The following is a 23203-nucleotide window of genomic DNA, read 5'->3' on the forward strand; positions in this document are numbered from 1 at the left end:
CACCTGAAGGCAGGCATACAGGTACCCTGCCTGTTCTTCCAGTGCCAGGACAGACGTGGGTGAGTAGATGGATAAACCTTCAACCTGCCCCGGGTTTCAGCACGAGGGTCCCGGTCAGGACAGGAAACCCAACTGAAGTGGGGGAGAGGTACCGCCCTTTTATTTCAGTAGGTTTTCTGTCCTGGCTGGGCGGATCCCCCTCTCAGGTGTGTTTTCATGGGTGAAGGGAAAAATGTTCCTTAAGGACTTGCATCTGAGAGATTTTCATGAAAATAACTGAATGGAATAACAGATATAGACAAACGTTACACTCAAAATTTAATTATGATTTTTTTTCTTTTTCGTTCTAGTGGGTGGGGTTTGGGTACTGAAACCTCCACAGACTGCACACAATACTGCTTTAAACATGTGCAGCTCTTGTATACTGCATGCACAGAGTGGCGTATGGGCTCAACAGTAAAGGGGGCTTTACACATAGCAATATCGCTAAAGCGTCACCGATTTTGTGACGCGGTAGCAATCTCACTACATGTGACACTCACCTCCGACCGGCCCCCCCGTTGGCTATTGCTGATCGCGTGAGATCGGCCTGGTCCATTTCTTATCGTCGGCTTCCTGCTGGCGCCGACAAGCGAGCCATGGACGCGGGTGGAAGATAATCATCGCTGCGTTAGACATGTATCGACCGCCGACCGCTGCCCGCTGCTGCATCGCTGTGAGATCTGCCTGTTTGGCAGCTCACTAGCGACCATTTAGCAATGCACCAGCGATCCTGACCGGGTCATAACATGGTCGGGATCGCTGGTGCATCGCTAAATGTAACGGGGCCTTTAGCCTATGGGTCTGAACACCAACTCACAGAGCTCAGACCTAGGCTGGAGTCACTACTGTATAACACGGCCGAGTGACATGCAATAAAACATCAGATAGCACTTGGCCCATTGTTATACTATGGGGCAGCTTGGCTCTCACACACAAGCAAGTCTACGGGTGCGAGTGAAACATCGTACTGCACTCGGATATCAGCCAAATGCAGTGCGATTCCCACCAACAGCAGAGATGGAAAAATTCCTTTCTCCATCTCCTCTGCAATTGTGCTTCGATCTTGTCATGAGAGAAGATCGGAGAACAGAGAACTGGACACTCGGCTAACGCTCGCAGCAGAGCAGGACCCGAGGGTCATTAGTATATCGCATTGGATGCTATACGTTAGTGTGACACCGGCCTGTTAGGTCCGCACACCTGTGTATTTGGCATACATGAGCTGTGAACATCAGAGCAATATTTTATGCGATCATTTGGTGGTGTATTGTGACATGGATCCCCACCAATCTGCATTATATAAAAGATAGAAAAAAAAAAAAAATGTAGAGAGATTACTTTCCTACATTAGAAGTACTATTCCGTCCATGTGACCTGGGACCTAAGTCCCAAGGACGGAATAGTGTGTCTAATGCGATCAGCTGCGCTCACGGGGGGGGGGGGGGGGGAGCGCAGCTGATCGCGGCCGGGTGTCAGCTGATTATCACAGATGACACCCGGCACAATGTGTCAGGGGCGGTCACGGACCGCCCCCGACATGTTAACCCCTGGCACACCGCGATCAAACATGATCGCGGTGTACCGGGGGTTAAAGGAAGCATCGGCAGGGAGGGGGCTCCCTCAGTGCTTCCCTGCGACCCCCACAGCAGTGCAGGGAACCCTGCAGGTCCCCGGATCCAATATGGCGACGGGGGTCTGCAGGGAGCTGGCTTCCTCACTGCCCGCAGAGCGCAGGCATGAGGAAGCCTGCAGCAGTGCCTGTGACAGATCGCTGATCTGTGATGGAACAAATCAGCGATCTGTCACAGGACAGTGATGTCCCCCATGGGACATTATAATAAAGTAAAAAAAAAAAAAAAAAAAAAAAAAAAAAAAAAGGAAAAATTAATTAAAGTCGCTAATAAAAAAAATTGCCTAATAAATTCATTTTTTGAAAATAAAAAAACAAAAGAAATCTCAGCGTCCATAATGACCCACCCTATAAAACAACCTTTAGTTAACCCCTTTAGTGAACCCCTTAAAAAAAATAAAAAACGAAGCAAAAAAATAATTTATTATGATACGGCCAAACAAAAAGTGCAATAACGCGCGATCAAAAAGACGCATATAAATATCCCTGGTATCGCTGAAAACGTCATCTTGTCCCGCAAAATACAAGCTGCCACACAGCGTCATCAGCGAAAAAATAAATAAGTTATAGCTCGCAGAATAAAGCGATGCAAAAATAATTTTTTATATTAAAATTGCTTTCATTGCATAAAACCGCCAAAACATAAAAAAAATTACAAATGCGGTATCGCTGTAACCGTACTGACCCAAAGAATAAAACCGTTTTACCGCACGCAGAACGGTGTAAACGCACCCTCCAAAAGAAATTCATGAAACGCTGGTTTTTGTTCATTCTGCGTCCCAAAAATCGGAATAAAAAGCGATCAAAAAATGTCACGTGCCCAAAAATGGTACCAATAAAAACGTCAACTCGTTCCGCAAAAAATAAGACCTCATATGACTCGGTGGGTCAAAATATGGAAAAATTATAGCTCTCAAAATGTGGTGATGCATAAACTATTTTTACAATAAAAAGCGTCTTTTAGTGTATGACAGCTGCCAAAAATAAAAACCCTCCATATATAGTAAATCAAACCCCCCGTTATCACCCCCTTAGTTAGTGAAAAATAAAAAAAAAATTTATTTATTTCCATTTTCCCATTAGGGCTAGGGTCAGAATTGGGGGGTTTCCACTGTTTTGGCACATCAGGGGCTTTCCAACTGCGACATGGCGTTCGAACTAAATTCCAGCCAAAAATGTTAAATGGCGCTCCTTCCCTTCCGAGCTCTGCCATGCGCCGAAAGTGTTCCCCCCATGTCAGGTAACGGCGTACTCAGGACAAATTGTACAATAACTTTTGCAGTCTAATTTCTCCTGTTACCCTTGGTAAAATAAAAAAAAAATTAAACATGAAGTAATTTTTTTTGTGAAAAAAAGTTAAATGTTCATTTTTTTTTTAAACATTCAAAAAATTCCTGTGAAGCACCTGAAGGGTTAATAAACTTCTTGAATGTGGTTTTGAGCACCTTGAGGGGTGCAGTTTTTAGAATGGTGTCACTTTTGGGTATTTTCTATCATATAGACCCCTCAAAGTGACTTCAAATGTGATGTGGTCCGTAAAAATAAAATGGTGTTGTAAAAATGAGAAATCGCTGGTCAACTTTTAACCCTTATAACTTCCTAACAAAAAAAATTTTGGTTCCCAAATTGTGCTGATGTAAAGTAAACATGTGGGAAATGTTATTTATTAAGTTTTTTAAGTGCCATATCTCTGTGATTTAAGAGCATAAAAATTCAAAGTTGGAAAATTGCGAAATTTTCAACATTTTCACCAAACTTCCATTTTTTTCACAAATAAACGCAAGTTATATGAATGAAATTTTACCACTATCATGAAGTACAATATGTCACGAGAAAACAATGTCAGAATCACCGGGATCCATGGAAGCGTTCCAGAGTTATTACCTGATAAAGGGACAGTGGTCAGAATTGTAAAAATTGGCCTGGGAATTAACATACAAACCATCCTTGGGAGTAAAGGGGTTAAGCTTCATTTGAGACACTGATTTTTCTTCCATCTGCACTCGTTTGCGGACATTTCAAGGAAACAATACAGTTTGAATGGACATTTTAGCAATAAGAATATTCTGTCCCCATTGTGGGCAGAAGGAAGAAGAGAGGTGGGGGGGGTTAATGATAATCTTGCTAATGCAGTAGTGCCTATCCTCAGCACTCTATATGGTACCCCTTGACTCTCTCTTGACAACGGTCAGGATAAATGAGAGCAGCGTCTAGTCCAGGTGAAGAAATTCAAAGCAGCTTTATTCCGCCATAAAGATACACCGTTTCGACCTGTAGCAGGTTTTTAACATTGTATCTTTATGACGGAATAAAGCTGCTTTGAGTTTCTTCACCTGGACTAGACGCTGTTCTCATTTATCCTGACTGCTGCTACTTTTCCAAGTGGGTTCCTTAGATCGAGAGTGGACGTTCATACTTAGCGAGTGCCGTAAGCCTTTTCCTTATGTGTCTTGTCTCCTGACAACATCTGGAGGAGGCATTAAATGAACACTACATTCATCCAATCAGCAGCTACTGATCGGCTGCAGCCTTTACATTCTGTCCAAAAGGAAGAATCTTCCTAGTAAAAAAAAAAAATTATTGGCATGTGTCCTTACTGAAGCTATAAGACTCTCAGAGTTGGAAACGCGTTGCTCTGTGATCACACCAATTAGCTTTTAATTTTGTATAATTAAATCTTTGAGTTCTAAAGAAGCTGGAATCTATTATTTTTCTATTACTTGTATAAACCGTATACAATTTTACAAATAGAATCATTCAATTTTGAAGAGAAAAAAAATAATTGTACACAGGCTAAATGATAGACTTAGCTTTATTTTGGTGACTTCTAGTCTAATTCTTGGAAATAACCTATTGCACAGTATTTTTTTTTTTTTTTTCTCTTCCTTCAAGACTAACATTTACCAATAGGGCTCCAAATGCCATTACAGTACATAGTTTTGGCACTAGTCAAGAAAAGAAAAATACAGTTAAATAAATATATATAAAAAAAGATTTATAGACGCTAACATGAACTTTTCAAACCCTATGATAGCCATTATAAATTCACAAAAAAATTAAACTGCTCATGAAACAAACTAATGTCGGTAAGATGACTAGTAATATCAGAAATAATGTTCATGTGTAACGTATACAAAGTTCAGTCTGATGATGTTTATGCAGACTAGGCCACAGCCTTTTTTGCAAGCAGTCTCAGGTGCGCATGTACAAGAAGACCACCCTAAAGAAAACAGACAGAACTAGGCATCTCTGTTAGCAGACAGGCATCCTCCATAATTTTCAGTTTTATAACACTTCTCATTGCACTCTTCTTTGCAGCTTCCTAAGAGGCAAGGCCTAGCAAGAATCCTCCAACAAATCCCCCGGACACTACAATGTTCTGCTTGATAAAATCTTGTGACTGCAAGAGAAAAAAATGCATTCAATGATTTAATTCAATGATTGCCACATGCGACAATCAATCTGTAGTTTGGTAAGGATTGGCAACAAACACTAGAGAAAATAACCATAATGGGCAATCACTGCTGTGACATTCTGCAATGTAATTTAGATGTCATTACGAGCTGACTGTCAATGAGAAATTTGCAAACAGAATGATTATATGAATAGGAAAATGCTTTTTTCATACAGTATTATACTCCTAATCTCAGAAAAAAAGTGAAAAGGAAATTAAAACTGTATTTTTGACAAAACCGGTATCGATTAGATGAAAAAAAAGCACAACTAGTTGTTAAATTAATACTTAAAGTGATTAAAAGACATTTTCTTACCTCCTCAATTAAATTGTTAATTTCTGGAACAGACTTATTAGCCTGCTTCTTTATCTTTCTCTTTGCCTTGTTTACATCCTTTTCAACTCTTTTCCAGTCTATTTGTATGTACCCACCATGACTTGCAATCTAGAAGCAGGAAACAAAAAATATGGCCATTGAATATCAATGTAGGAAACTCTGCTTTTCTTTTTCAAGTGAATGTGCCAGAAAAAAAAGCTGTTCAAACCAATTGCAATGATCATTTCCACCATACTCAATTTACTCTAATAGCAGAGCTGTCAATCAAGAAACCAGAGGGCAAAGACTGAAACACTAAGAAGGTGGTGGGTTGGTGCACTGAACTGATCTGGGCACTAACCCTAAGGGTTCACCAAGCGTCTGTGCTTGGCATTAGCAGTCATTTTATGCTAAAGGTTCTTCTAAGAATATTCTACAGCAAGCATTAATTGGTACAAAATAAGGGCCCCTCGGAGACTGAATGGCTGGGAGTTCAACATGGCCAAACTACCATTCCATCCAACAAAGGCCTATGGGTCTTCCCACCTTGTCTCCTCTATGATGCTTGAGTACTCCATTAGAAATTTCTCTAGAAGGTTTTAATAAATGATCTCCGCTAATGTAGACTGTCTTGGTGAAATTTAAGATTAATTATCCCTTTCTTGTCCACCTTATATACAGTGATAGGTTCACTGACCTATAAATGATTTCATGTAATTATCATGAGCTGCCAAAGGAAGAAAAGTTTCCCTAGTAATTGCCGTCTGTATCCTCTACCCCCAAAAACATACAATTTTCTTCTTATACGAGTTAATATCTAGTAAATAATGAGTTGAGTAGACGGAAGGGACTAGATGGATTTTCTAGACATCGAAACCTGAAGAATTACTGTATTACCTGAAGCAGAAGAAAGCCACCACCAACTGCAGTAGCTGCGAGCTTTCCAACCTTCTGAAACAAAAACCCTGCACACCTGAATGGAAGAAAGCAGAAAAAAAAAAAAAAAATAATATATATATATATATATATATATATATACATACACACACATATACACACACATACATATACACATACACACACAAATCAATAAACCTGGAAAGCAATTGAAAAGTAAAATCAATGTACATTTTTGTTAAGTGTAAAAAAAAAATGGACCAATAAAAAGTTAACGGTAGAAAGCAACACAAGGTGAAGCTGGAAGTATGAACAAAGACATTGTGAATTACATAAATCCAGAGGACAGAAGCAGCAGCAAAAAAAAAAAAAAAAAAAAAAATGGAAATCAACATCTAATATAAAAAAAAAAGTCTGGAGAATCTGTAAGGGTAGATTCATATGGAAAAAACTGGCTAAAGTTATGTTATCGTCCTATTCATCTGATAGGTGTTTACAGACGTCCTGTACTTGCTGAAGAAACAATCTCATCGGTAAATGACGCTTATTTGAAGTAGCCAAATCTAACAATTCTGCTGTGTGTAAATGCACACCAACAGTAAGTGTTTTTACCTTCTGACAATCCCCCACAGATGCTCAGTCATTGGAGACAAGCTGCCCGTTATGATATACTGTACTATGTTCAGGTGCCCAGCTACGGACTTCAATAAGTTGGGGACTGAAGAGGTGTCTAGTGCACAAGACCTACACAACCTCTTTAAGCTTTTCCTTTCTATGTATGAACCCCATTGGTGAGCACTACAAAAGTATCTATGAAACACACATCCCCAAATACTGTAAGAATAAATGCATACTGGCATACACTTAGTGTTGTGTGCGCACTCACAACATATCATTTATATCCAGCATTTGTAGCTGTAAACACTGACTCATTACCAATTTACACGCAAAACATCTTACCAGCCTGTCACTCCACCCATCACAATCTGTGTTGCTACAGAATACTTTTCTGTCAAGGGTCCAGAATTCCGGCCAAAAACTCGACTCCACCAATGGTGACGCCTAGCATATTCTGTAATGTCCAATACTTCATAGGAGTCATCATCACTGCTGGGATCTTTGGAACAAACAAACATTCAGTATTCATTTTACAGGGATCATTGGAAGGGGTGAGGAGTAACCGGAGAAAATGTAAAAACAGAGAGGAACCCCAAAAACACAACACATACGTAACAAATGCCCGGGTGCTCCAGTGCCACCGCTTCCTGACAACTTCATAATTTTTCCAGTAGAAATGACATGCTAATATAACCACCGAGTCCAGTGATTGTCTGCAGCAGTCGTATTGATGTACGCCATGTCACTTATGAGGGAAAATAAAGATGGACCTGAGGGAGACGCCACAGATGAGTTGTCACTGCCCTACGTGAATAACTGAGGACTAGAACAAGGTGGCAGTTGCACCTGGTACAGCAATGTGTCGGTTAACGCAACTCTTATTTTCAGCAGTGTGGTCACTAGTTATGAGTGACCGCGCTTGCATAAGGTGTTATCCGAGCACGCTCAAATATTATACTTGAGTCTCCCCTGCTGTTCGACAGCCGGAACACATGCAGGGACTGCCTGTTTGTTAGGCAATCCCTCCATGTGTTGCGACTGTCAAACAGCTACGGGACATGCATCTGCATAGACTTGAAAATATTATTCTAGCACGCCAAAGTCACTCGATTAGCACCCAAGAATGCTCAGATAACACCTTATCCCAGTGCGTTCGCTCACTAGTGGTCAAACACGCACATATTAAACGGCAGAGTTGGGATGGACTCATCTCTCCAGCTCCATGATATTTTCCCCATTAGCAATAAGTTAGGAAAAATAATCTAAAATGAACATGAAATGTGTAAGGGAAGAGGTAGACGGCCCTATAACTCGGACACGGATGGTCAGAATTTAAAGTGAACCTGTCAGCAGGATTTTGCCAAGTAAACTATAAACTACAGCCATTGTCAGGCCGCCCTGAAGCACAAAGTCTGTCTCTATGATGAGGAACGTTTGTGCCTTGGTCTTTCCTTGGTTTCTCTGGACAGAGAAGGAAGATAAGACTCTGCCTACAGTCCCGCCCCAGAGTGTGAACATCTCTAAAGGCCCCGTCACACTAAGCGAGATCGCTAGCGATATCGCTAAAGCGTCACCGATTTTGTGACGCAGCAGCGATATAGCTATGTGTGATACTTACCTCTGACCGGCTCCCCCACTGATTATCGCTGATCGCGCGAGAACGTCCTGGGCCGTTTCTCGTCGGCTGCTTCCTTCTGGCGCCGACGAGCGACACATGGACACAGGCGGGAGGACGTCTTCATCACCGCGTCTGACAGGTAAGTAACGACCGCTGCTGCGTCGCTACATCGCTAGTGAGATGTGCCTGTTTGACAGCTCACTAACGACCATTTAGTGATGCACCAGTGATTCTGACCGGGCCATATCGTTGTCGGGATCGCTGGTGCATCGCTAAGTGTAACGGGGCCTTAACAGAAAACTTCTAACACTGATTACACAAGACAGATTTCTTCACCCCAGGAATGATTTTAATCAGCGTAACATCGCCAACATTACAATGCCTGTAGTTTACTTAGCAAAATCATGCTGACAGGTTCACTGTATTGGGAATTGTACTTTCAACAAATGTTGCATAAAGCCATAGAACAAATATATCTAAGTGTATCTTGGCAGAAAAATTGACTTTATACACATCTGAGCCACTTATTCCACTCTCTTCTTACTGAATTCAGTATACACAGCAAAGACAAGACAGATGCTAGCATAGTGAATAAGAAGGAGCAAGTCCGGAACGCCGTCTTAAGAAAACTGTATGCTTGAGTAAGGGACGCGTGTTCCTGACTCATTGAGTAAGAATACTCAGCACCACAAAAGAAAATGAGACTGTCGGTCTTGCTGCAGTGATAGTTTATTTTGATCCAGCAAGGAGTCAAAAACAGATATGGTCCAATGTTTCGTCCGGAAGCGGTCTTTGTCAAGGATCTTTGTTGTGGATGCAGGTAGGCAGAAGTCTTGTAAAGCAATAACGTAAATCATAAGATCTCTAGGACTTGTGAGGAGCAGGACCTGGGAATCAAGAAAACGTGGTAAGCAGGGTGTTCTTGGCATGAAAGTTCTTATGATTTACGTTATTGTCCAACTACATTTCTGCCTACCTGCAACGGATATCCTTGACAAAAACGGTTTCCGGTCTAAACATTGGACCATATATATGTTTTTGACTCCTTGCCAAATCAAAATAAACTATCACCGCAGCAAGACGGACAGTCTCATTTTCTTTAGTCATGCTGAGGTTCCTTCCTCTGCTAACATAGTGAGGCATCAGGTAACAACTAATGAAGTCTAAGGAGAGGGGAGAGAGAAAAGGAGAGATGGAGAGGGAGGAAGCAAACCATTACATGCAGATTCTTCTAAGAGTATCCCAGGGCTGGATTCACAGCTACACTGGGGAGAAGGCAACAACTGGTGCGGAGCAAAGTACTGCAGTGCGAATGCGCTGGAGCTTTTTTAACCTTTCCAGCACATGCGCAGAGAAGTGCACCTGCACAGAAGCGCAAAGGCTAACACTGTGGGGATGACATAGGACGCGTCGTCCGCATGAAGCACAGAAGGAGGACGGCATCCCAAGAAGGGAAGAGGCACCGTACTACGCGATGCCAACCACATTGCAGGGCAAATTGGGGTCACAGAGCATATTAGAATGCTGTCATGGGGAGAAGTGTGTTGGCCATCGGTTATACTGGAAAAAAACTCTAGAAAGAAGGGACAACATTCCTGGGATATTAAGAGGTTACCAGGGTAATCACCTGGGCATTGACACTTTCTGCGGGCTCTAGTGATGGCCTCCACCTGCTCATCTGCTCCCCTCCTCACCGACTGCTCCCCTCCTCACCAGCGCATTGCCCCAGCACACACACTGTGCCCGCACATCTCACTAGCTCCTCAGCCGCACGGGCGGTGTAGTCTCCACTCACACCGCTGCGTTATTATCTGACATCCAGAAACCATGACCCCGCCGCTCACACAGCCTCAACCCCAATGACCGCTCGTCTCCCACCTCTCCTGGCAGCCATGACTGCTCTTGATATTTTGGTAGCTCACGTAATTACGTCACACGAGCTTCCGGGTTCCGGACGTCACACTTCCGCAATAACCTCCGCCCATCGGCTTTCAGCGCTGACATGCGCAATGGAGACCTGTGTGACGCGGTTAGCGTTCAGCTCGTGGTGGGGACGTGGAGGCCTTTGTTTCGGTTCCTGGTGTCCGGGGCGGAGTTCTTCCATAAAGGGGCTGGGTCTGAGTTACTCTGAATGAAACTGTCGCCATGTTGCATAGAAAGTATTTAGTGCGTCTGCCGTTGTTCACACCAGTACTGTAGCGCGTCACTGTGGGACCCCAGAGAATTATAGTGGGGGCAATGGAGGTTTCCTTTACCATATGTGCTGCATACAATCGTTATCAAAATCACATGAATGTCACTGAGCCACATGGCACCGGTGAGGGCACAACTACCTTGCAGCGAGCGTTGTTTGCGGTTAGCGGCAGTCATGTGACTACAATTGGAGGCTGTGCGCACTGGGCCACATCCCGACTAGACTTCGACTCAGATCACTTGCACTGAGCGATTCTGCAGCCGTCTAGTCGTGATGTGACGGAGTATGTATATCACACACCTGAGGTCACCTGGCCGCCATGCCCGGCATCGGAGAATCCTCACAGCGAGCGCTGCATGAGCTGTGAGGACTGAAGTCTGTAGCCTCATAGAGTGACGCTGACTTGTAGTTTAAAACCAGACAACCCCTTTAAGGCAGCGGTATGACTTGTAGCTTGTCGGCCACACTGCGCGATCTCTGGTGGTGCGTTGCCTGCTGGTTTGCACTCACTCCCGCTGGCGCTGCACAACACCCAATTGTTTCTTGCAACACGGGGCAACAATGCAGCTGTTCTGTTTAATATTCTGTCCAAGCTGGGAACATAGGGGTTAATTCCTGACCATGGATTTCTAATGAATTCCCTGCTTTGAGAGGGGTGCCCACTAGATGAGCCCCTCGCTCCCTAAGTAAGTTTATCTTACCCTGGTTCCCTGCTCCTGCCTAGCGAATTTGCTTCATATTTAGACTCTTCCTGCTTATTTTGTGCCTCATTCTGACCATGTCCTGCCTGCATGCGCCAATGGCCAGGACCAGGTCTGTGGACTCAACCTGGGGGCCGTGCATAAATCTAGGGTTAAAGGTTGAAGGCCAGGGTAGCCCTGGGTCCTGCTAAATGGAATGGTTAGCACAAAACTGATCCATGGAAATCCTCCATTGACCATGCACCCTTAGGCTATGTGCACACTATGCGGATTCACCAACGGATTTTTCCGTGCGGATCCGCAGGTAAAATGACCAGCGGTTTTCCCCTGCGGTTTGACACCTGGACAATGGAATAGGTGTCAAACTGCAGCAGAAGTCAATTCTTTCTGCGGATTTAAAACCACAGCTTTTCCGCAGTGAAAAAACCGCAGCATGTGCACTGCGGATTGTAAATCCCATAGACTCACATGGTACTGTTCTATGTCTGCGGAACTGCTGCAGATCCGCAGCAGAATTCGCAGCGTGTGCACTAGGGTGACCGGATCTCATATGGGGGGGAAAAAAATGTCAGAATCTTGTTCGTCTGGACCCCACAAAACGATTCCCCTTTCCAGATATTGAGAGAGCCAAAATTTGAGCTCGATCAAACGACGTTAACCCGTGCCGCTCGTCGCTCAAAGTTTGAAAAAATCCAAATTGAGGTATTTTAAGATTTAGGTATTTTGCATAGTCTGTTAGACTATAAAGAATGTGACAACAACATTGCAGAAATAGCCCTGACCAAATTTTCGAACCATTTGTGGTATTTGAATGCAGAGTTGGTGGGATTATCGTTTTTTGATCCCACCATTACAGCCAATGAAAAGTTGTTAATGGCTAATAAATTGCTCAGTAGCACAGATGAACCATCAGAGCACGCTAACCTACATGAGTTGATAATTTTACATAGTTATCTAATCTATTCTAGAGCTTTTGTTAAAGTAGTTTTTGAAACGTGAGAATATAATGCTCGGCATTTGCTTACAACTTGCAGGACATATTGCTTTTGTTCTTCATCTTTTGTCAGAAGGTCGTTAAAGTCGGTTACTTCCTACCTCTTTTAATTTTTCTTTCCTAACTTTTGGATTTACAACACTAGCGTGCTCTGATGGTTCATCTGTGCTACTGAGCAATTTATTAGCCATTAACAACTTTTCATTGTCTGTAATGGTGGGATCAAAAAACGATAATCCCACCAACTCATATTCCCATCACACATCCTCCATCCCGTAGGCACATCTTTTCCCTCTTAAAGGGACCATTGGTATGGAAGTCAGAGCAAATCCATCCAGCGTTTTGGTTTTGACCCCAGGCCTCTCTTAAAGGGATCCCTGGTATGGAAGTTAGGACAGTTCCACTCGGCTCTGTGGTTTTGACCCCAGGGTCTCTTAAATGGATCATTGGTATGGAATTTAAGGCAACTCCACTCTGCGCTTTGGCACTGACCTCAGGCCCTTCTTAAAGTGATTTCCGGTATAGAAGTCAGGGCAAATCCATCCAGCGCTTTAATTCTGACCCCAGGCCTCTCTTAAAGGGATCCCCGGTATGAAAGTCAGGGCAATTGCCTTCATATGCTCTGGTACTGACCCCAGGCTCTCTTAAAGGGATCTGTATGGAAGATAGGGCAAATCCCTCGGCGCTCTGATTCTGACCCCAGGGTTCTATTAAAGGTATCATTGGTATGCAAGTCAGGGCAAATCGACTCAGCTCTCTGGTTTTGATCCCAGGCTTTCTTAAAGGGATCCCCGGTATGGAAGTTAGGGCAAATCCACTCAGCACTCTGGTTCTGATCCTAGCGCTCTTAAAGTGATCCCCGGTATGGAAGTTAGGGCAAATCCACTCAGCACTCTGGTACTGACCCAAGTCCCCTCTTAAACGGATCCTCGGTACGGAAGTGAGGGAAAATCCACTCTATGCTTTGGTACTGACCCCAGGCCTCTCTTAAAGGGATCTCCGGTATGGAAGTTAGGGCAAATCCCTCAGCTCTTTGATTCTCACCCCAGGCTTCTACTAAATGGATCATTGGTATGGAAGTCGGGGCAAATCCACTCAGCACTCTGGTTCTGACGCCAGGCCTCTCAAAGAGATCCCCAGTATGAAAGTTAGGACCGTTCCACTCAGCGCTCTGGTTCTGACTCCAGGCTGACGGGATGATGTGGGATATTAGGGGTCGTAGTCCGGTGGCTCTGGCTGACGGGATGATGTGGGATATTAGGGGTAGTAGTCCGGTGTCTCTGGCTGACGGGATGATGTGGCATATTATGGGTAGTAGTCCGGTAGCTCTGGCTGAAGGGATGATGTGGGATATTAGTGGTAGTAGTCCAGTGGCTCTGGCTGATGGGACGATGTGGGATATTATGGGTAGTAGTCCGGTAGCTCTGGCTGACGGGATGATGTGGGATATTAGTGGTAGTTGACCGGTGGCTCTGGCTGATGGGATGATGTGGGATATTAGGGGTAGTAGTCCAGTGGCTCTGTGTTAGGGCTGGCGGAACGCACCAAATGATATAATAAGGTGCATTCGCAGCCCGGGGTCCACCGTGCAAAGGTGGTAAACTGCTGCTTTGCAATGGCGGATGTATATAGCGGTATACAATAGGTCACACGCGGGTTAACGTCACCCTGTATGAACAGGAGCGGATTCTGTTACGTCACAGAGCCGCAGTACCGCGGAACATAAATGCCGGAGCCTGTTAAAACACAGCACTCGGCAAGAGAGTGCTCAGTAAATGGTCACAGAACTCAGCCCCAAGGACACGAGGTCTGAGTCCCTCTAGACCTACTGTGCGTGAGGCGTCGCACCTGCGGATGCCTCTAATGGACGCTGACCACCGAGGAATGCAGACTAAGTGCACCGTGGCATACAGACAAAGCCACCGGTGAATGCTGATGGCAGTCTCTGACTCGGCCTCTACCTGGACCTCAGCCTGGGCGCTAGCAAGCTAGGCTACACAACACATGCGTACCAAGGGTAGGGGTTTCATAATAAGTCATTCACTAGAGACATTCATACATGCATACAACACTCACTCCACATGGTCTAATCTTTTTCTATATTAGCTCATGGCCGAGCGGATATGCGAACCTTTTATAGCAGCGTCCTTCCGGGACTTTCCTGATGGTCCAATCCGAGCTAGAGAAGGACCTGAGCATGTGACCTCCGATCTCCAATGAGAGATCGTCCCACGGGCATGCTCAGTGTACCGAAAGGAGGACATAGTCCCTGGAGTAGCTCGCTGCTGACCAGCATGTGTTGCTATAGCTGGACCAGAGATGGCAGCAGCAACCATACCCACAGAGCTGGTCTGAGCAGAGCACCAAGATCGACAAGTCTGCTGAGCAGCCTCCTCTGTGGCTGGAGAGGAATGGGAGACTGCCAAATGCAAGGCTCGGGATTCCTGCTGTGCAGCGACAGGAACCCGACGCCTAACACTCTAGCTGACAGGATGATGTGGGATATTATGGGTAGTAGTCCGGTAGCTCTGGCTGGCAGGATGATGTGGGATATTATAGTGAATGTGGCTATGCGGAATGGGTGGGGCTCTACACTCAGCTTTATATATAATCATTATAATTTGTTATAACTAGCCGTAGTTAGTTACTATGCCCGGGCAGCGCCTGGCTCTTCAGCTAGTCTATATATAAAACTGACTGTATGTGTGTATATCAGCCCACTCCACATGCAAAGCCCATATAATAAATACCTAATCTAAAATGTATATATATAATAAATATCTAATATATCTATTTCATAGGCATGTCTTCTTGACCACAACAGGTTACACTGCTTGTGTTTCCTAATAGCAACCAATCACTAAGCAGCTTTCATTACACCAGGATGTTTAAAAGATGAAAGCTGAGCTGTGATTGGTTGCTATGAGCAGCAGTTTTTGTAGACAGTGGTGGTAACTGAATCCTATTATTCTGATCACTTCTATGGTGCTATCGTCCTTCTGTAAAGCTGGAAATAACTCAATAGTACCGGGCTGACACACCACCCTCTGACACAGACTGCAGGGGAAGCCCAGAATCAGGAACTTCTATTTGGCATGAAGCATCTCATTAACTTAAAAATGCAAACACAGATTAAAAAAAAAAAAAAAAAAAAACACAAGATGATCCAACCCAGGTATCATTTTAACCCCTTCCTGACATGAGACGTACTATCCCGTCCACGGTACCCGGGCCCGTATGACCGGGGACGGGATAGTACGTCTACCGCGATCAGCGGCGCCCACGTGGTGAGCGCCGCTGATCGCGGCCGGGTGTCAGCTGATTATCACAGCTGACACCCGGCACAATGTGTCAGGGGCGGTCACGGACCGCCCCCGACACATTAACCCCTTGCACACCGCGATCAAACGCGATCGCGGTGTACCGGGAGTTAAAGGGAAGCATCGGCAGGGAGGGGGCTCCCTCCGTGCTTCCCTGAGCCCCCCACGGCAGCGCAATGTGCAGCGCTGCTGCGGGGGACTCCTATCCTCCAGGCCCCCGAATCCAAGATGGCGACGGGGGCCTTCGGGGGCCTGGGGAAGCTGGCTTCCTCAGTGCCTGCAAAGCGCAGGCATGAGGAAGCCTTGTGCACTGCCTGTGACAGATTGCTGATCTGTCACAGTGATCTGTGATGTGACAGATCAGCGATCTGTCACAGGACAGTGATGTCCCACCTGGGACTATGTAATAAAGTAAAAAAAAATTTAAAAAAAAGTGTAAAAATAAATTAAAAAAAATCGCCAAATAAATTAGTAAAAAAAAAAAAAAATATTCCCCAATAAATTCATTTTTTTAAAATAATAAAAAAAAAAAACAATAAATGTACACATATTAGGTATCGCCGCGTCCGTAACGACCTGCCCTATAAAACTGTCCCATTAGTTAACCCCTTTAGCGAACCCCTTAAAAAATAAAAATAAAAAACGAAGCAAAAAATAATGATTTATTATCATACCGCCAAACAAAAAGTGCAATAACGCGAGATCAAAAAGACGCATATAAATATCCATGGTACCGCTGAAAACGTCATCTTGTCCCGCAAAAAACGAGCTGCCTCACAGCATCATCAGTGAAAAAATAAAAAAGTTATAACTCGCAGAATAAAGCGATGCAAAAATAATTATTTTTTATATAAAATAGTTTTCATTGCATAAAACCGACAAAAACATAAAAAACGACCTAAATGAGGTATCGCTGTAACCGTACTGACCCGAAGAATAAAAGCGCTTTATCAATTTTACCGCACGCGGAACGGTGTAAACGCACCCCCCCAAAAGAAATTCATGAAACGCTGGTTTTTGTTCATTCTGCGTCCCAAAAATCGGAATAAAAAGCGATCAAAAAATTTCACGTGCCCGAAAATGGTACCAATAAAAACGTCAACTCGTCCCGCAAAAAATAAGACCTCACATGACTCGGTGGGTCAAAATACGGAAAAATTATAGCTCTCAATATGTGGTGATGCAAAAACTATTTTTACAATAAAAAGCGTCTTTTAGCGTGCGACAGCCGCCAAACATAAAAACCGCCATAAATAGTAAATCAAACCCCCCGTTATCACCCCTTTAGTTAGGGAAAAATAATAAAATAAAAAAAATGTATTTATTTCCATTTTTCCATTAGGGTTAGGGCTAGGGTTAGGGCTAGGGGTGTGTTGGGGTAGGGTTAGGTTAGGGTTAGGGCTAGGGTTAGGGTTAGGGTTAGGGCTAGGGCTAGGGTTAGGGCTAGGGTTAGGGCTAGGGTTAGGGCTAGGGTTAGGGGCGTGTTGGGGTTCGGGTTGGAGTTAGAATTGGGGGTTTCCACTGTTTGGGCACATCAGGGGCTCTCCAAATGCAACATGGCGTCTGATCTCAATTCCAGCCAATTCTGAGTTGAAAAAGTCAAATGGTGCTCCTTCCCTTCCAAGCTCTGCTATGCGCCCAAACAGTGTTTTACCCCCTCATGTAGGGTTTCAGCCTACTCAGGACAAATTGCAAAACAATTTTTGGGGTCCAATTTCTCCTGTTACCCTTAGGAAAATAAAAAATTGGGGGCAAAAATATCATTTTTGTGGAAAAAAAATGATTTTTTTATTTTCACGTCCGAGTGTTATAAACTTCTGTGAAGCACTTGGGGGTTCAAAGTGCTCACCACACATCTAGATAAGTTCCGTGGGGGGTCTAGTGTCCAAAATGGGGTCACTTGTGGGGAGTTTCAATAGTTTAGGTACATCAGGGGCTCTCCAAACGCACATGACAACCGCAGACCATTCCATCAAAGTCTGCGTTCCAAAACGTCACTGCTTCCCTTCCGAGCCCCGACGTGTGTCCATACAGTAGTTTTCTCCCACATATGGGGTGTCAGCGTACTCAGGACAAATTGGACAACAACTTTTGGGGTCCAATTTCTCCTGGTACCCTTGGGAAAATAAAAAAAATGGTGACTAAAAGATCATGTTTGTGGAAAAAATACGAATTTTTTATTTTCACGCCCGGGCGTTGTAAACTTCTGTGAAGCACTGGGGGGGTCAAAGTGCTCACCACACATCTAGATAAGTTCCTTGGGGGGTCTAGTTTACAAAATGGTGTCATTTGTGGGGGGTTTCCACTGTTTAGGTACATTAGGGGCTCTCCAAAGGCAACATGACACCCGCAGACCATTCCATCAAAGTCTGCATTCCAAAACGTCACTACTTCCCTTCCGAGCCCTGACGTGTGCCCATACAGTAGTTTTCTCCCACATATGGGGTAGCAGCGTACTCAGGACAAATTGGAAAACAACTTTTGGGGTCCAATTTCTCCTGGTACCCTTGGGAAAATAAAAAAAATGGTGACTAAAAGATCATGTTTGTGGAAAAAATACGAATTTTTTATTTTCACGCCCGGGCGTTGTAAACTTCTGTGAAGCACTGGGGGGGTCAAAGTGCTCACCACACATCTAGATAAGTTCCTTGGGGGGTCTAGTTTACAAAATGGTGTCATTTGTGGGGGGTTTCCACTGTTTAGGTACATTAGGGGCTCTCCAAAGGCAACATGACACCCGCAGACCATTCCATCAAAGTCTGCATTCCAAAACGTCACTACTTCCCTTCCGAGCCCTGACGTGTGCCCATACAGTAGTTTTCTCCCACATATGGGGTAGCAGCGTACTCAGGACAAATTGGAAAACAACTTTTGGGGTCCAATTTCTCCTGGTACCCTTGGGAAAATAAAAAAATGGTGACTAAAAGATCATGTTTGTGGAAAAAATACGAATTTTTTATTTTCACGCCCGGGCGTTGTAAACTTCTGTGAAGCACTGGGGGGGTCAAAGTGCTCACCACACATCTAGATAAGTTCCTTGGGGGGTCTAGTTTACAAAATGGTGTCATTTGTGGGGGGTTTCCACTGTTTAGGTACATTAGGGGCTCTCCAAAGGCAATATCACACCCGCAGACCATTCCATCAAAGTCTGCATTCCAAAACGTCACTACTTCCCTTCCGAGCCCCGACGTGTGCCCATACAGTAGTTTTCTCCCACATATGGGGTATCAGCATACTCAGGACAAATTGGACAACAACTTTTGGGGTCCAATTTCTCCTGGTACCCTTGGGAAAATAAAAAAATGGTGACTAAAAAATCATGTTTGTGGAAAAAATACGAATTTTTTATTTTCACGCCCGGGCGTTATAAACTTCTGTGAAGCACTGGGGGGGTCAAAGTGCTCACCACACATCTAGATAAGTTCCTTAGGGGGTCTAGTTTCCAAAATGGTGTCATTTGTGGGGGGTTCCACTGTTTTGGTACATCAGGAGTTTTCCAAACGCGACATGGTGTCCGATCTCAATTCCAGCCAAAAACGTCAAATGGCGCTGCTTCCCTTCCGAGCTCTGCCATGCCCCCAAATAGTGGTTTACCCCCACATGTGGGGTATCAGCGTACTCAGGACAAATTGCACAATAACTTTTAGGGTCCTGTTACCCTTGGAAAAATAAGAATTGAGGGTGAAAAGATCATTTTTGTGGAAAAAATATGATTTTTTAATTGTATGGCTTTATGTTATAAACTTCTGTGAAGCCCATGGGGGTTCAAAGTTCTCACCACACATCTAGATAAGTTCCTTAGGGTGTCTAGTTTCCAAAATGGTGTCATTTGTGGGGGGTTTCCACTGTTTTGGTACATCAGGGGTTTTCCAAACGCGACATGGTGTCCGATCTCAATTCCAGCCAAAAACGTCAAATGGCGCTGCTTCCCTTCCGAGCTCTGCCATGCGCCCAAATAGTGGTTTACCCCCACATGTGGGGTATCAGCGTACTCAGGACAAATTGCACAATAACTTTTAGGGTCCTGTTACCCTTGGAAAAATAAGAATTGAGGGTGAAAAGATCATTTTTGTTTAAAAAATATGATTTTTTAATTGTATGGCTTTATGTTATAAACTTCTGTGAAGCCCATGGGGGTTCAAAGTTCTCACCACACATCTAGATAAGTTCCTTAGGGGGTCTAGTTTCCAAAATGGTGTCATTTGTGGGGGGTTTCCACTGTTTTGGTACATCAGGGGTTTTCCAAACGCGACATGGTGTCCGATCTCAATTCCAGCCAAAAACGTCAAATGGCGCTGCTTCCCTTCCGAGCTCTGCCATGCGCCCAAATAGTGGTTTACCCCCACATGTGGGGTATCAGCGTACTCAGGACAAATTGCACAATAACTTTTAGGGTCCTGTTACCCTTGGGAAAATAAAAATTGGGGTGAAAAGATCATTTTTGTGGAAAAAATATGATTTTTTAATTGTACCGCTGTACGTTATAAACTTCTGTAAAGCCCTTGTGGGTTCAAAGTTCTCACCACATATCTAGATAAGTTCCTTGGGGGGTCTAGTTTCCAAAATGGGGTCACTTGTAGGGGGTTTCCACTGTTTAGGTACATCAGGGACTCTCCAAACGTGACATGGCGTCCAATCTGAATTCCAGCCAATTTTGCATTGAAAAAGTCAAACGGCGCTCCTTCCATTCTGAGCTCTGCCATGCGCCGAAACAGTCGTTCCCCCCCACATATCAGGTATCTGCGTACTCAGGACAAATTGCACAATAACTTTTGCAGTTCAATTTCTCCTGTTACCCTTGGTAAAATAAAAAAAATTGAACCTGAAGTATTTTTTTTATGAAAAAAAGTTAGATGTTCATTTTTTTTTAAATATTCAAAAAAATTCCTGTGACGCACCTAAAGGGTTAATAAACTTCTTGAATGTGGTTTTGAGCACCTTAAGGGGTGCAGTTTTTAAAATGGTGTCACTTTTGTGTATTTTCTATCATATAGACCCCTCAAAGTGGCTTCAAATGTGATGTGGTCCTAAAAATAAAATGGTGTTGTAAAAATGAGAAATCGCTGGTCAACTTTTAACCCTTATAACTTCCTAACAAAAAAAAATTTTGGTTCCAAAATTGTGCTGATGTAAAGTAAACATGTGGGAAATGTTAGTTATCAAGTTTTTTGTGTGCCTTATCTCTGTGATTTAAGGGCATAAAAATTCAAAGTTGGAAAATTGCGAAATTTTCAAAATTTTCGCCAAATTTCCGTTTTTCTCACAAATAAACGCAAGTTATTTGAATGAAATTTTACCACTAACATGAAGTACAATATGTCACGAGAAAACAATGTCAGAATCACCGGGATCCATGGAAGCGTTCGAGAGTTATGACCTCATAAAGGTACAGTGGTCAGAATTGTAAAAATTGGCCCGGTCATGAACGTGCAAACCACCCTTGGGGGTGAAGGGGTTAATAGGTGTAACAGCGCCAACCTGACAATGCCTGGTTCACTTTAAACTTATTTATACAGCTACAACTAATGCCCCTCTAAATTAGTCCTTCTTTACAATTTCTAACTAAATGGTATTGCACTCAGGGGGCTCTCCTGGGAATTTTGCACTTGCAACTGATTATGGGTAAGCTTTACTAAATGTTTTATGGTAAATAGATTTGCACTGTGCACTTTATATGTTTTATTTAAAGTCAGTATCCTCACTATGTGTTCATAGGTTAGGGGTTCTGGCTCTTAATATTCCATATCCATTTGTGCTTAGCGTCCCCACTATAACTATCCCCAGGTGAGATTTTGGAATCCTGCCTTGCTTATTTTCAATTGTCATTGTCTGTTTTATTTAATTCTTGTAATCCGTATCAATAAAGTACTTTTTATTTTAATACGGTATATCATGAAGTCAGCACTCCTTTTCATTTTTTTGTTGACATTATACCTTATGGAGTTTCTTCTAATCTACTGTCAAATGAGATTTTCCCTATAACAGCTATGAGATTGGATATAACTACGTGTGTAGTTGTGGTGTTTGTTTCTGTGTATCAGCTAACATAATATATGTATGTATTCAGACCCTTTGCTCAGACACATATTTAAGTCACATGCTGTCCATTTCCTTGTGATACTCCTTAAAGGGAATCTGTCACCCCATTTTAGCCATATCAGCTGCCGGCACCGCCATCAGGGGCTTATCTATAGCATTCTGTAATGCTGTAGATCAGGGTTCCCCAACTCCAGTCTTCAAGGCCCACCAACAGATCATGTTGTCAGGATTTCCTTTGTATTGCACAGGTGAAGCAAATATCACCTGAGCAATACTAAGGAAAACCTGAAAACATGATCTGTTGGTGGGCCTTGAGGAGTGGAGTTGGGGAACCCTGCTGTAGATAAGCCCCCGATGAAACCTGAAAGATAAAAACAAATTAGATTATACTCACCGGTGGGTGTGGTCGGATGCGGTGGATGTCGCGGTCCAGTCCGGCGCCTCCCATCTTCATACGATAGTGAGGGATTCAGGTATCCTGGTCGGCGACATGTGAAGAGCCTGTATAGGGAACATTAGGAGTGTTTAGGGACACTGCCTCAGGGGAGTGCAGGAGGTCTCCACGTCCCCGTTCCCTATTGCAGGGCCCACCGTTGTAACTGTTTCCCTGGTGTTCCCCTTTTGTCTTGTTGTTTCAGTTACCGACCTTCGGGTCATGTCACACAGGACAGGTACACGTGACAGTTTTGTTGTTTTAGTTACCGACCTGCGGGTCGTGTCACACAGGACAGGTACACGTGACAATGGCCAAATATCTCCACTTTCGGCTCATCCATCCAAAGGACATTGTTCTAGATTTTTGTGGTTAGTTCAGATGTAATTTTGCAAACTGTAACCGTGGTGCCAATTTTTTTTTTTTTAGATAAGGTTGTACTGTCATGAACTTGAATACTTCACATGGCCTTACTTGGTGAGGTGGATTCTACAATCTATGGGTCATTGTGAACAAGATAGACCAAAGGTGATGGCACAGTGGAGCAGCACTTGCTGGATGGCATGTGGATCAGCGAGAACCAGGACAGCAGATATGCAGGACAAAAGACAGACAAGCAGGGAAGGAAACACCAGAAGAAACAGCGCTAGAAGTGTAGATATACACAAAAGCTATACATCTATAGTTAATCCCCAATGTCACTGCTGCAGCCCTGTCAAAAAATGACTAATGGGGAGTGTGAAGATCTGCGGTTGTGGGGTGTAATAATCACATGGCAGATTAACAATTCAACTTTTTTTATTCCTAACGTCCATGGTTTTACAGCAAGTCCAGGTAGATGGCAAAATTCTTTGCCTCCAGTCCACAAGTTCCACTTGTTCTCCCTCCCTGGAATCAGCCTTCTGAATGGGCAGAAGTGTTCACTCCCCTCCCCCCCCACACACAAA

General features: G+C 43.8%; 1 protein-coding gene across 2 annotated transcripts; it reads right to left on the bottom strand.

The window, feature by feature from the left end:
• Positions 1–4466: 4466 nt before the first annotated feature.
• FUNDC1 (FUN14 domain containing 1) lies at positions 4467–10612 on the bottom strand. 2 transcript variants are annotated; one of them, XM_073566065.1, is made up of 5 exons: positions 10454–10612; positions 7300–7456; positions 6340–6415; positions 5443–5571; positions 4467–5072 (listed from the first exon to the last, which is right to left on the bottom strand). In XM_073566065.1, the coding sequence occupies exons 1-5, from the start codon at positions 10467–10469 to the stop codon at positions 4995–4997; spliced, it is 456 nt and encodes a 151-aa protein (XP_073422166.1). In that variant the 5' UTR covers positions 10470–10612; the 3' UTR covers positions 4467–4994. The 2 variants fall into 2 exon arrangements, with proteins under 2 accessions (XP_073422166.1, XP_073422165.1); XM_073566064.1 differs by lacking the exon at positions 10454–10612 and adding an exon at positions 10371–10449.
• Positions 10613–23203: the final 12591 nt, after the last annotated feature.

Source organism: Dendrobates tinctorius, unplaced genomic scaffold (assembly GCF_039654945.1).
Source record: "Dendrobates tinctorius isolate UK_male_01 unplaced genomic scaffold, ASM3965494v1 ptg000016l, whole genome shotgun sequence".
NCBI lineage: Eukaryota > Metazoa > Chordata > Amphibia > Anura > Dendrobatidae > Dendrobates > Dendrobates tinctorius.

Coding starts and splice junctions, on each gene's coding strand:
- FUNDC1 (XM_073566064.1), bottom strand. CDS start 10,404: ATGGTTTCTGGATGTCAGATAATAACGCAGCGGT. Junction 5,572..6,339: donor GTGGCTTTCTTCTGCTTCAG/GTAATACAGTAA, acceptor TCCTGCTTCTAG/ATTGCAAGTCATGGTGGGTA. Junction 5,073..5,442: donor TTAACAATTTAATTGAGGAG/GTAAGAAAATGT, acceptor TTTCTCTTGCAG/TCACAAGATTTTATCAAGCA.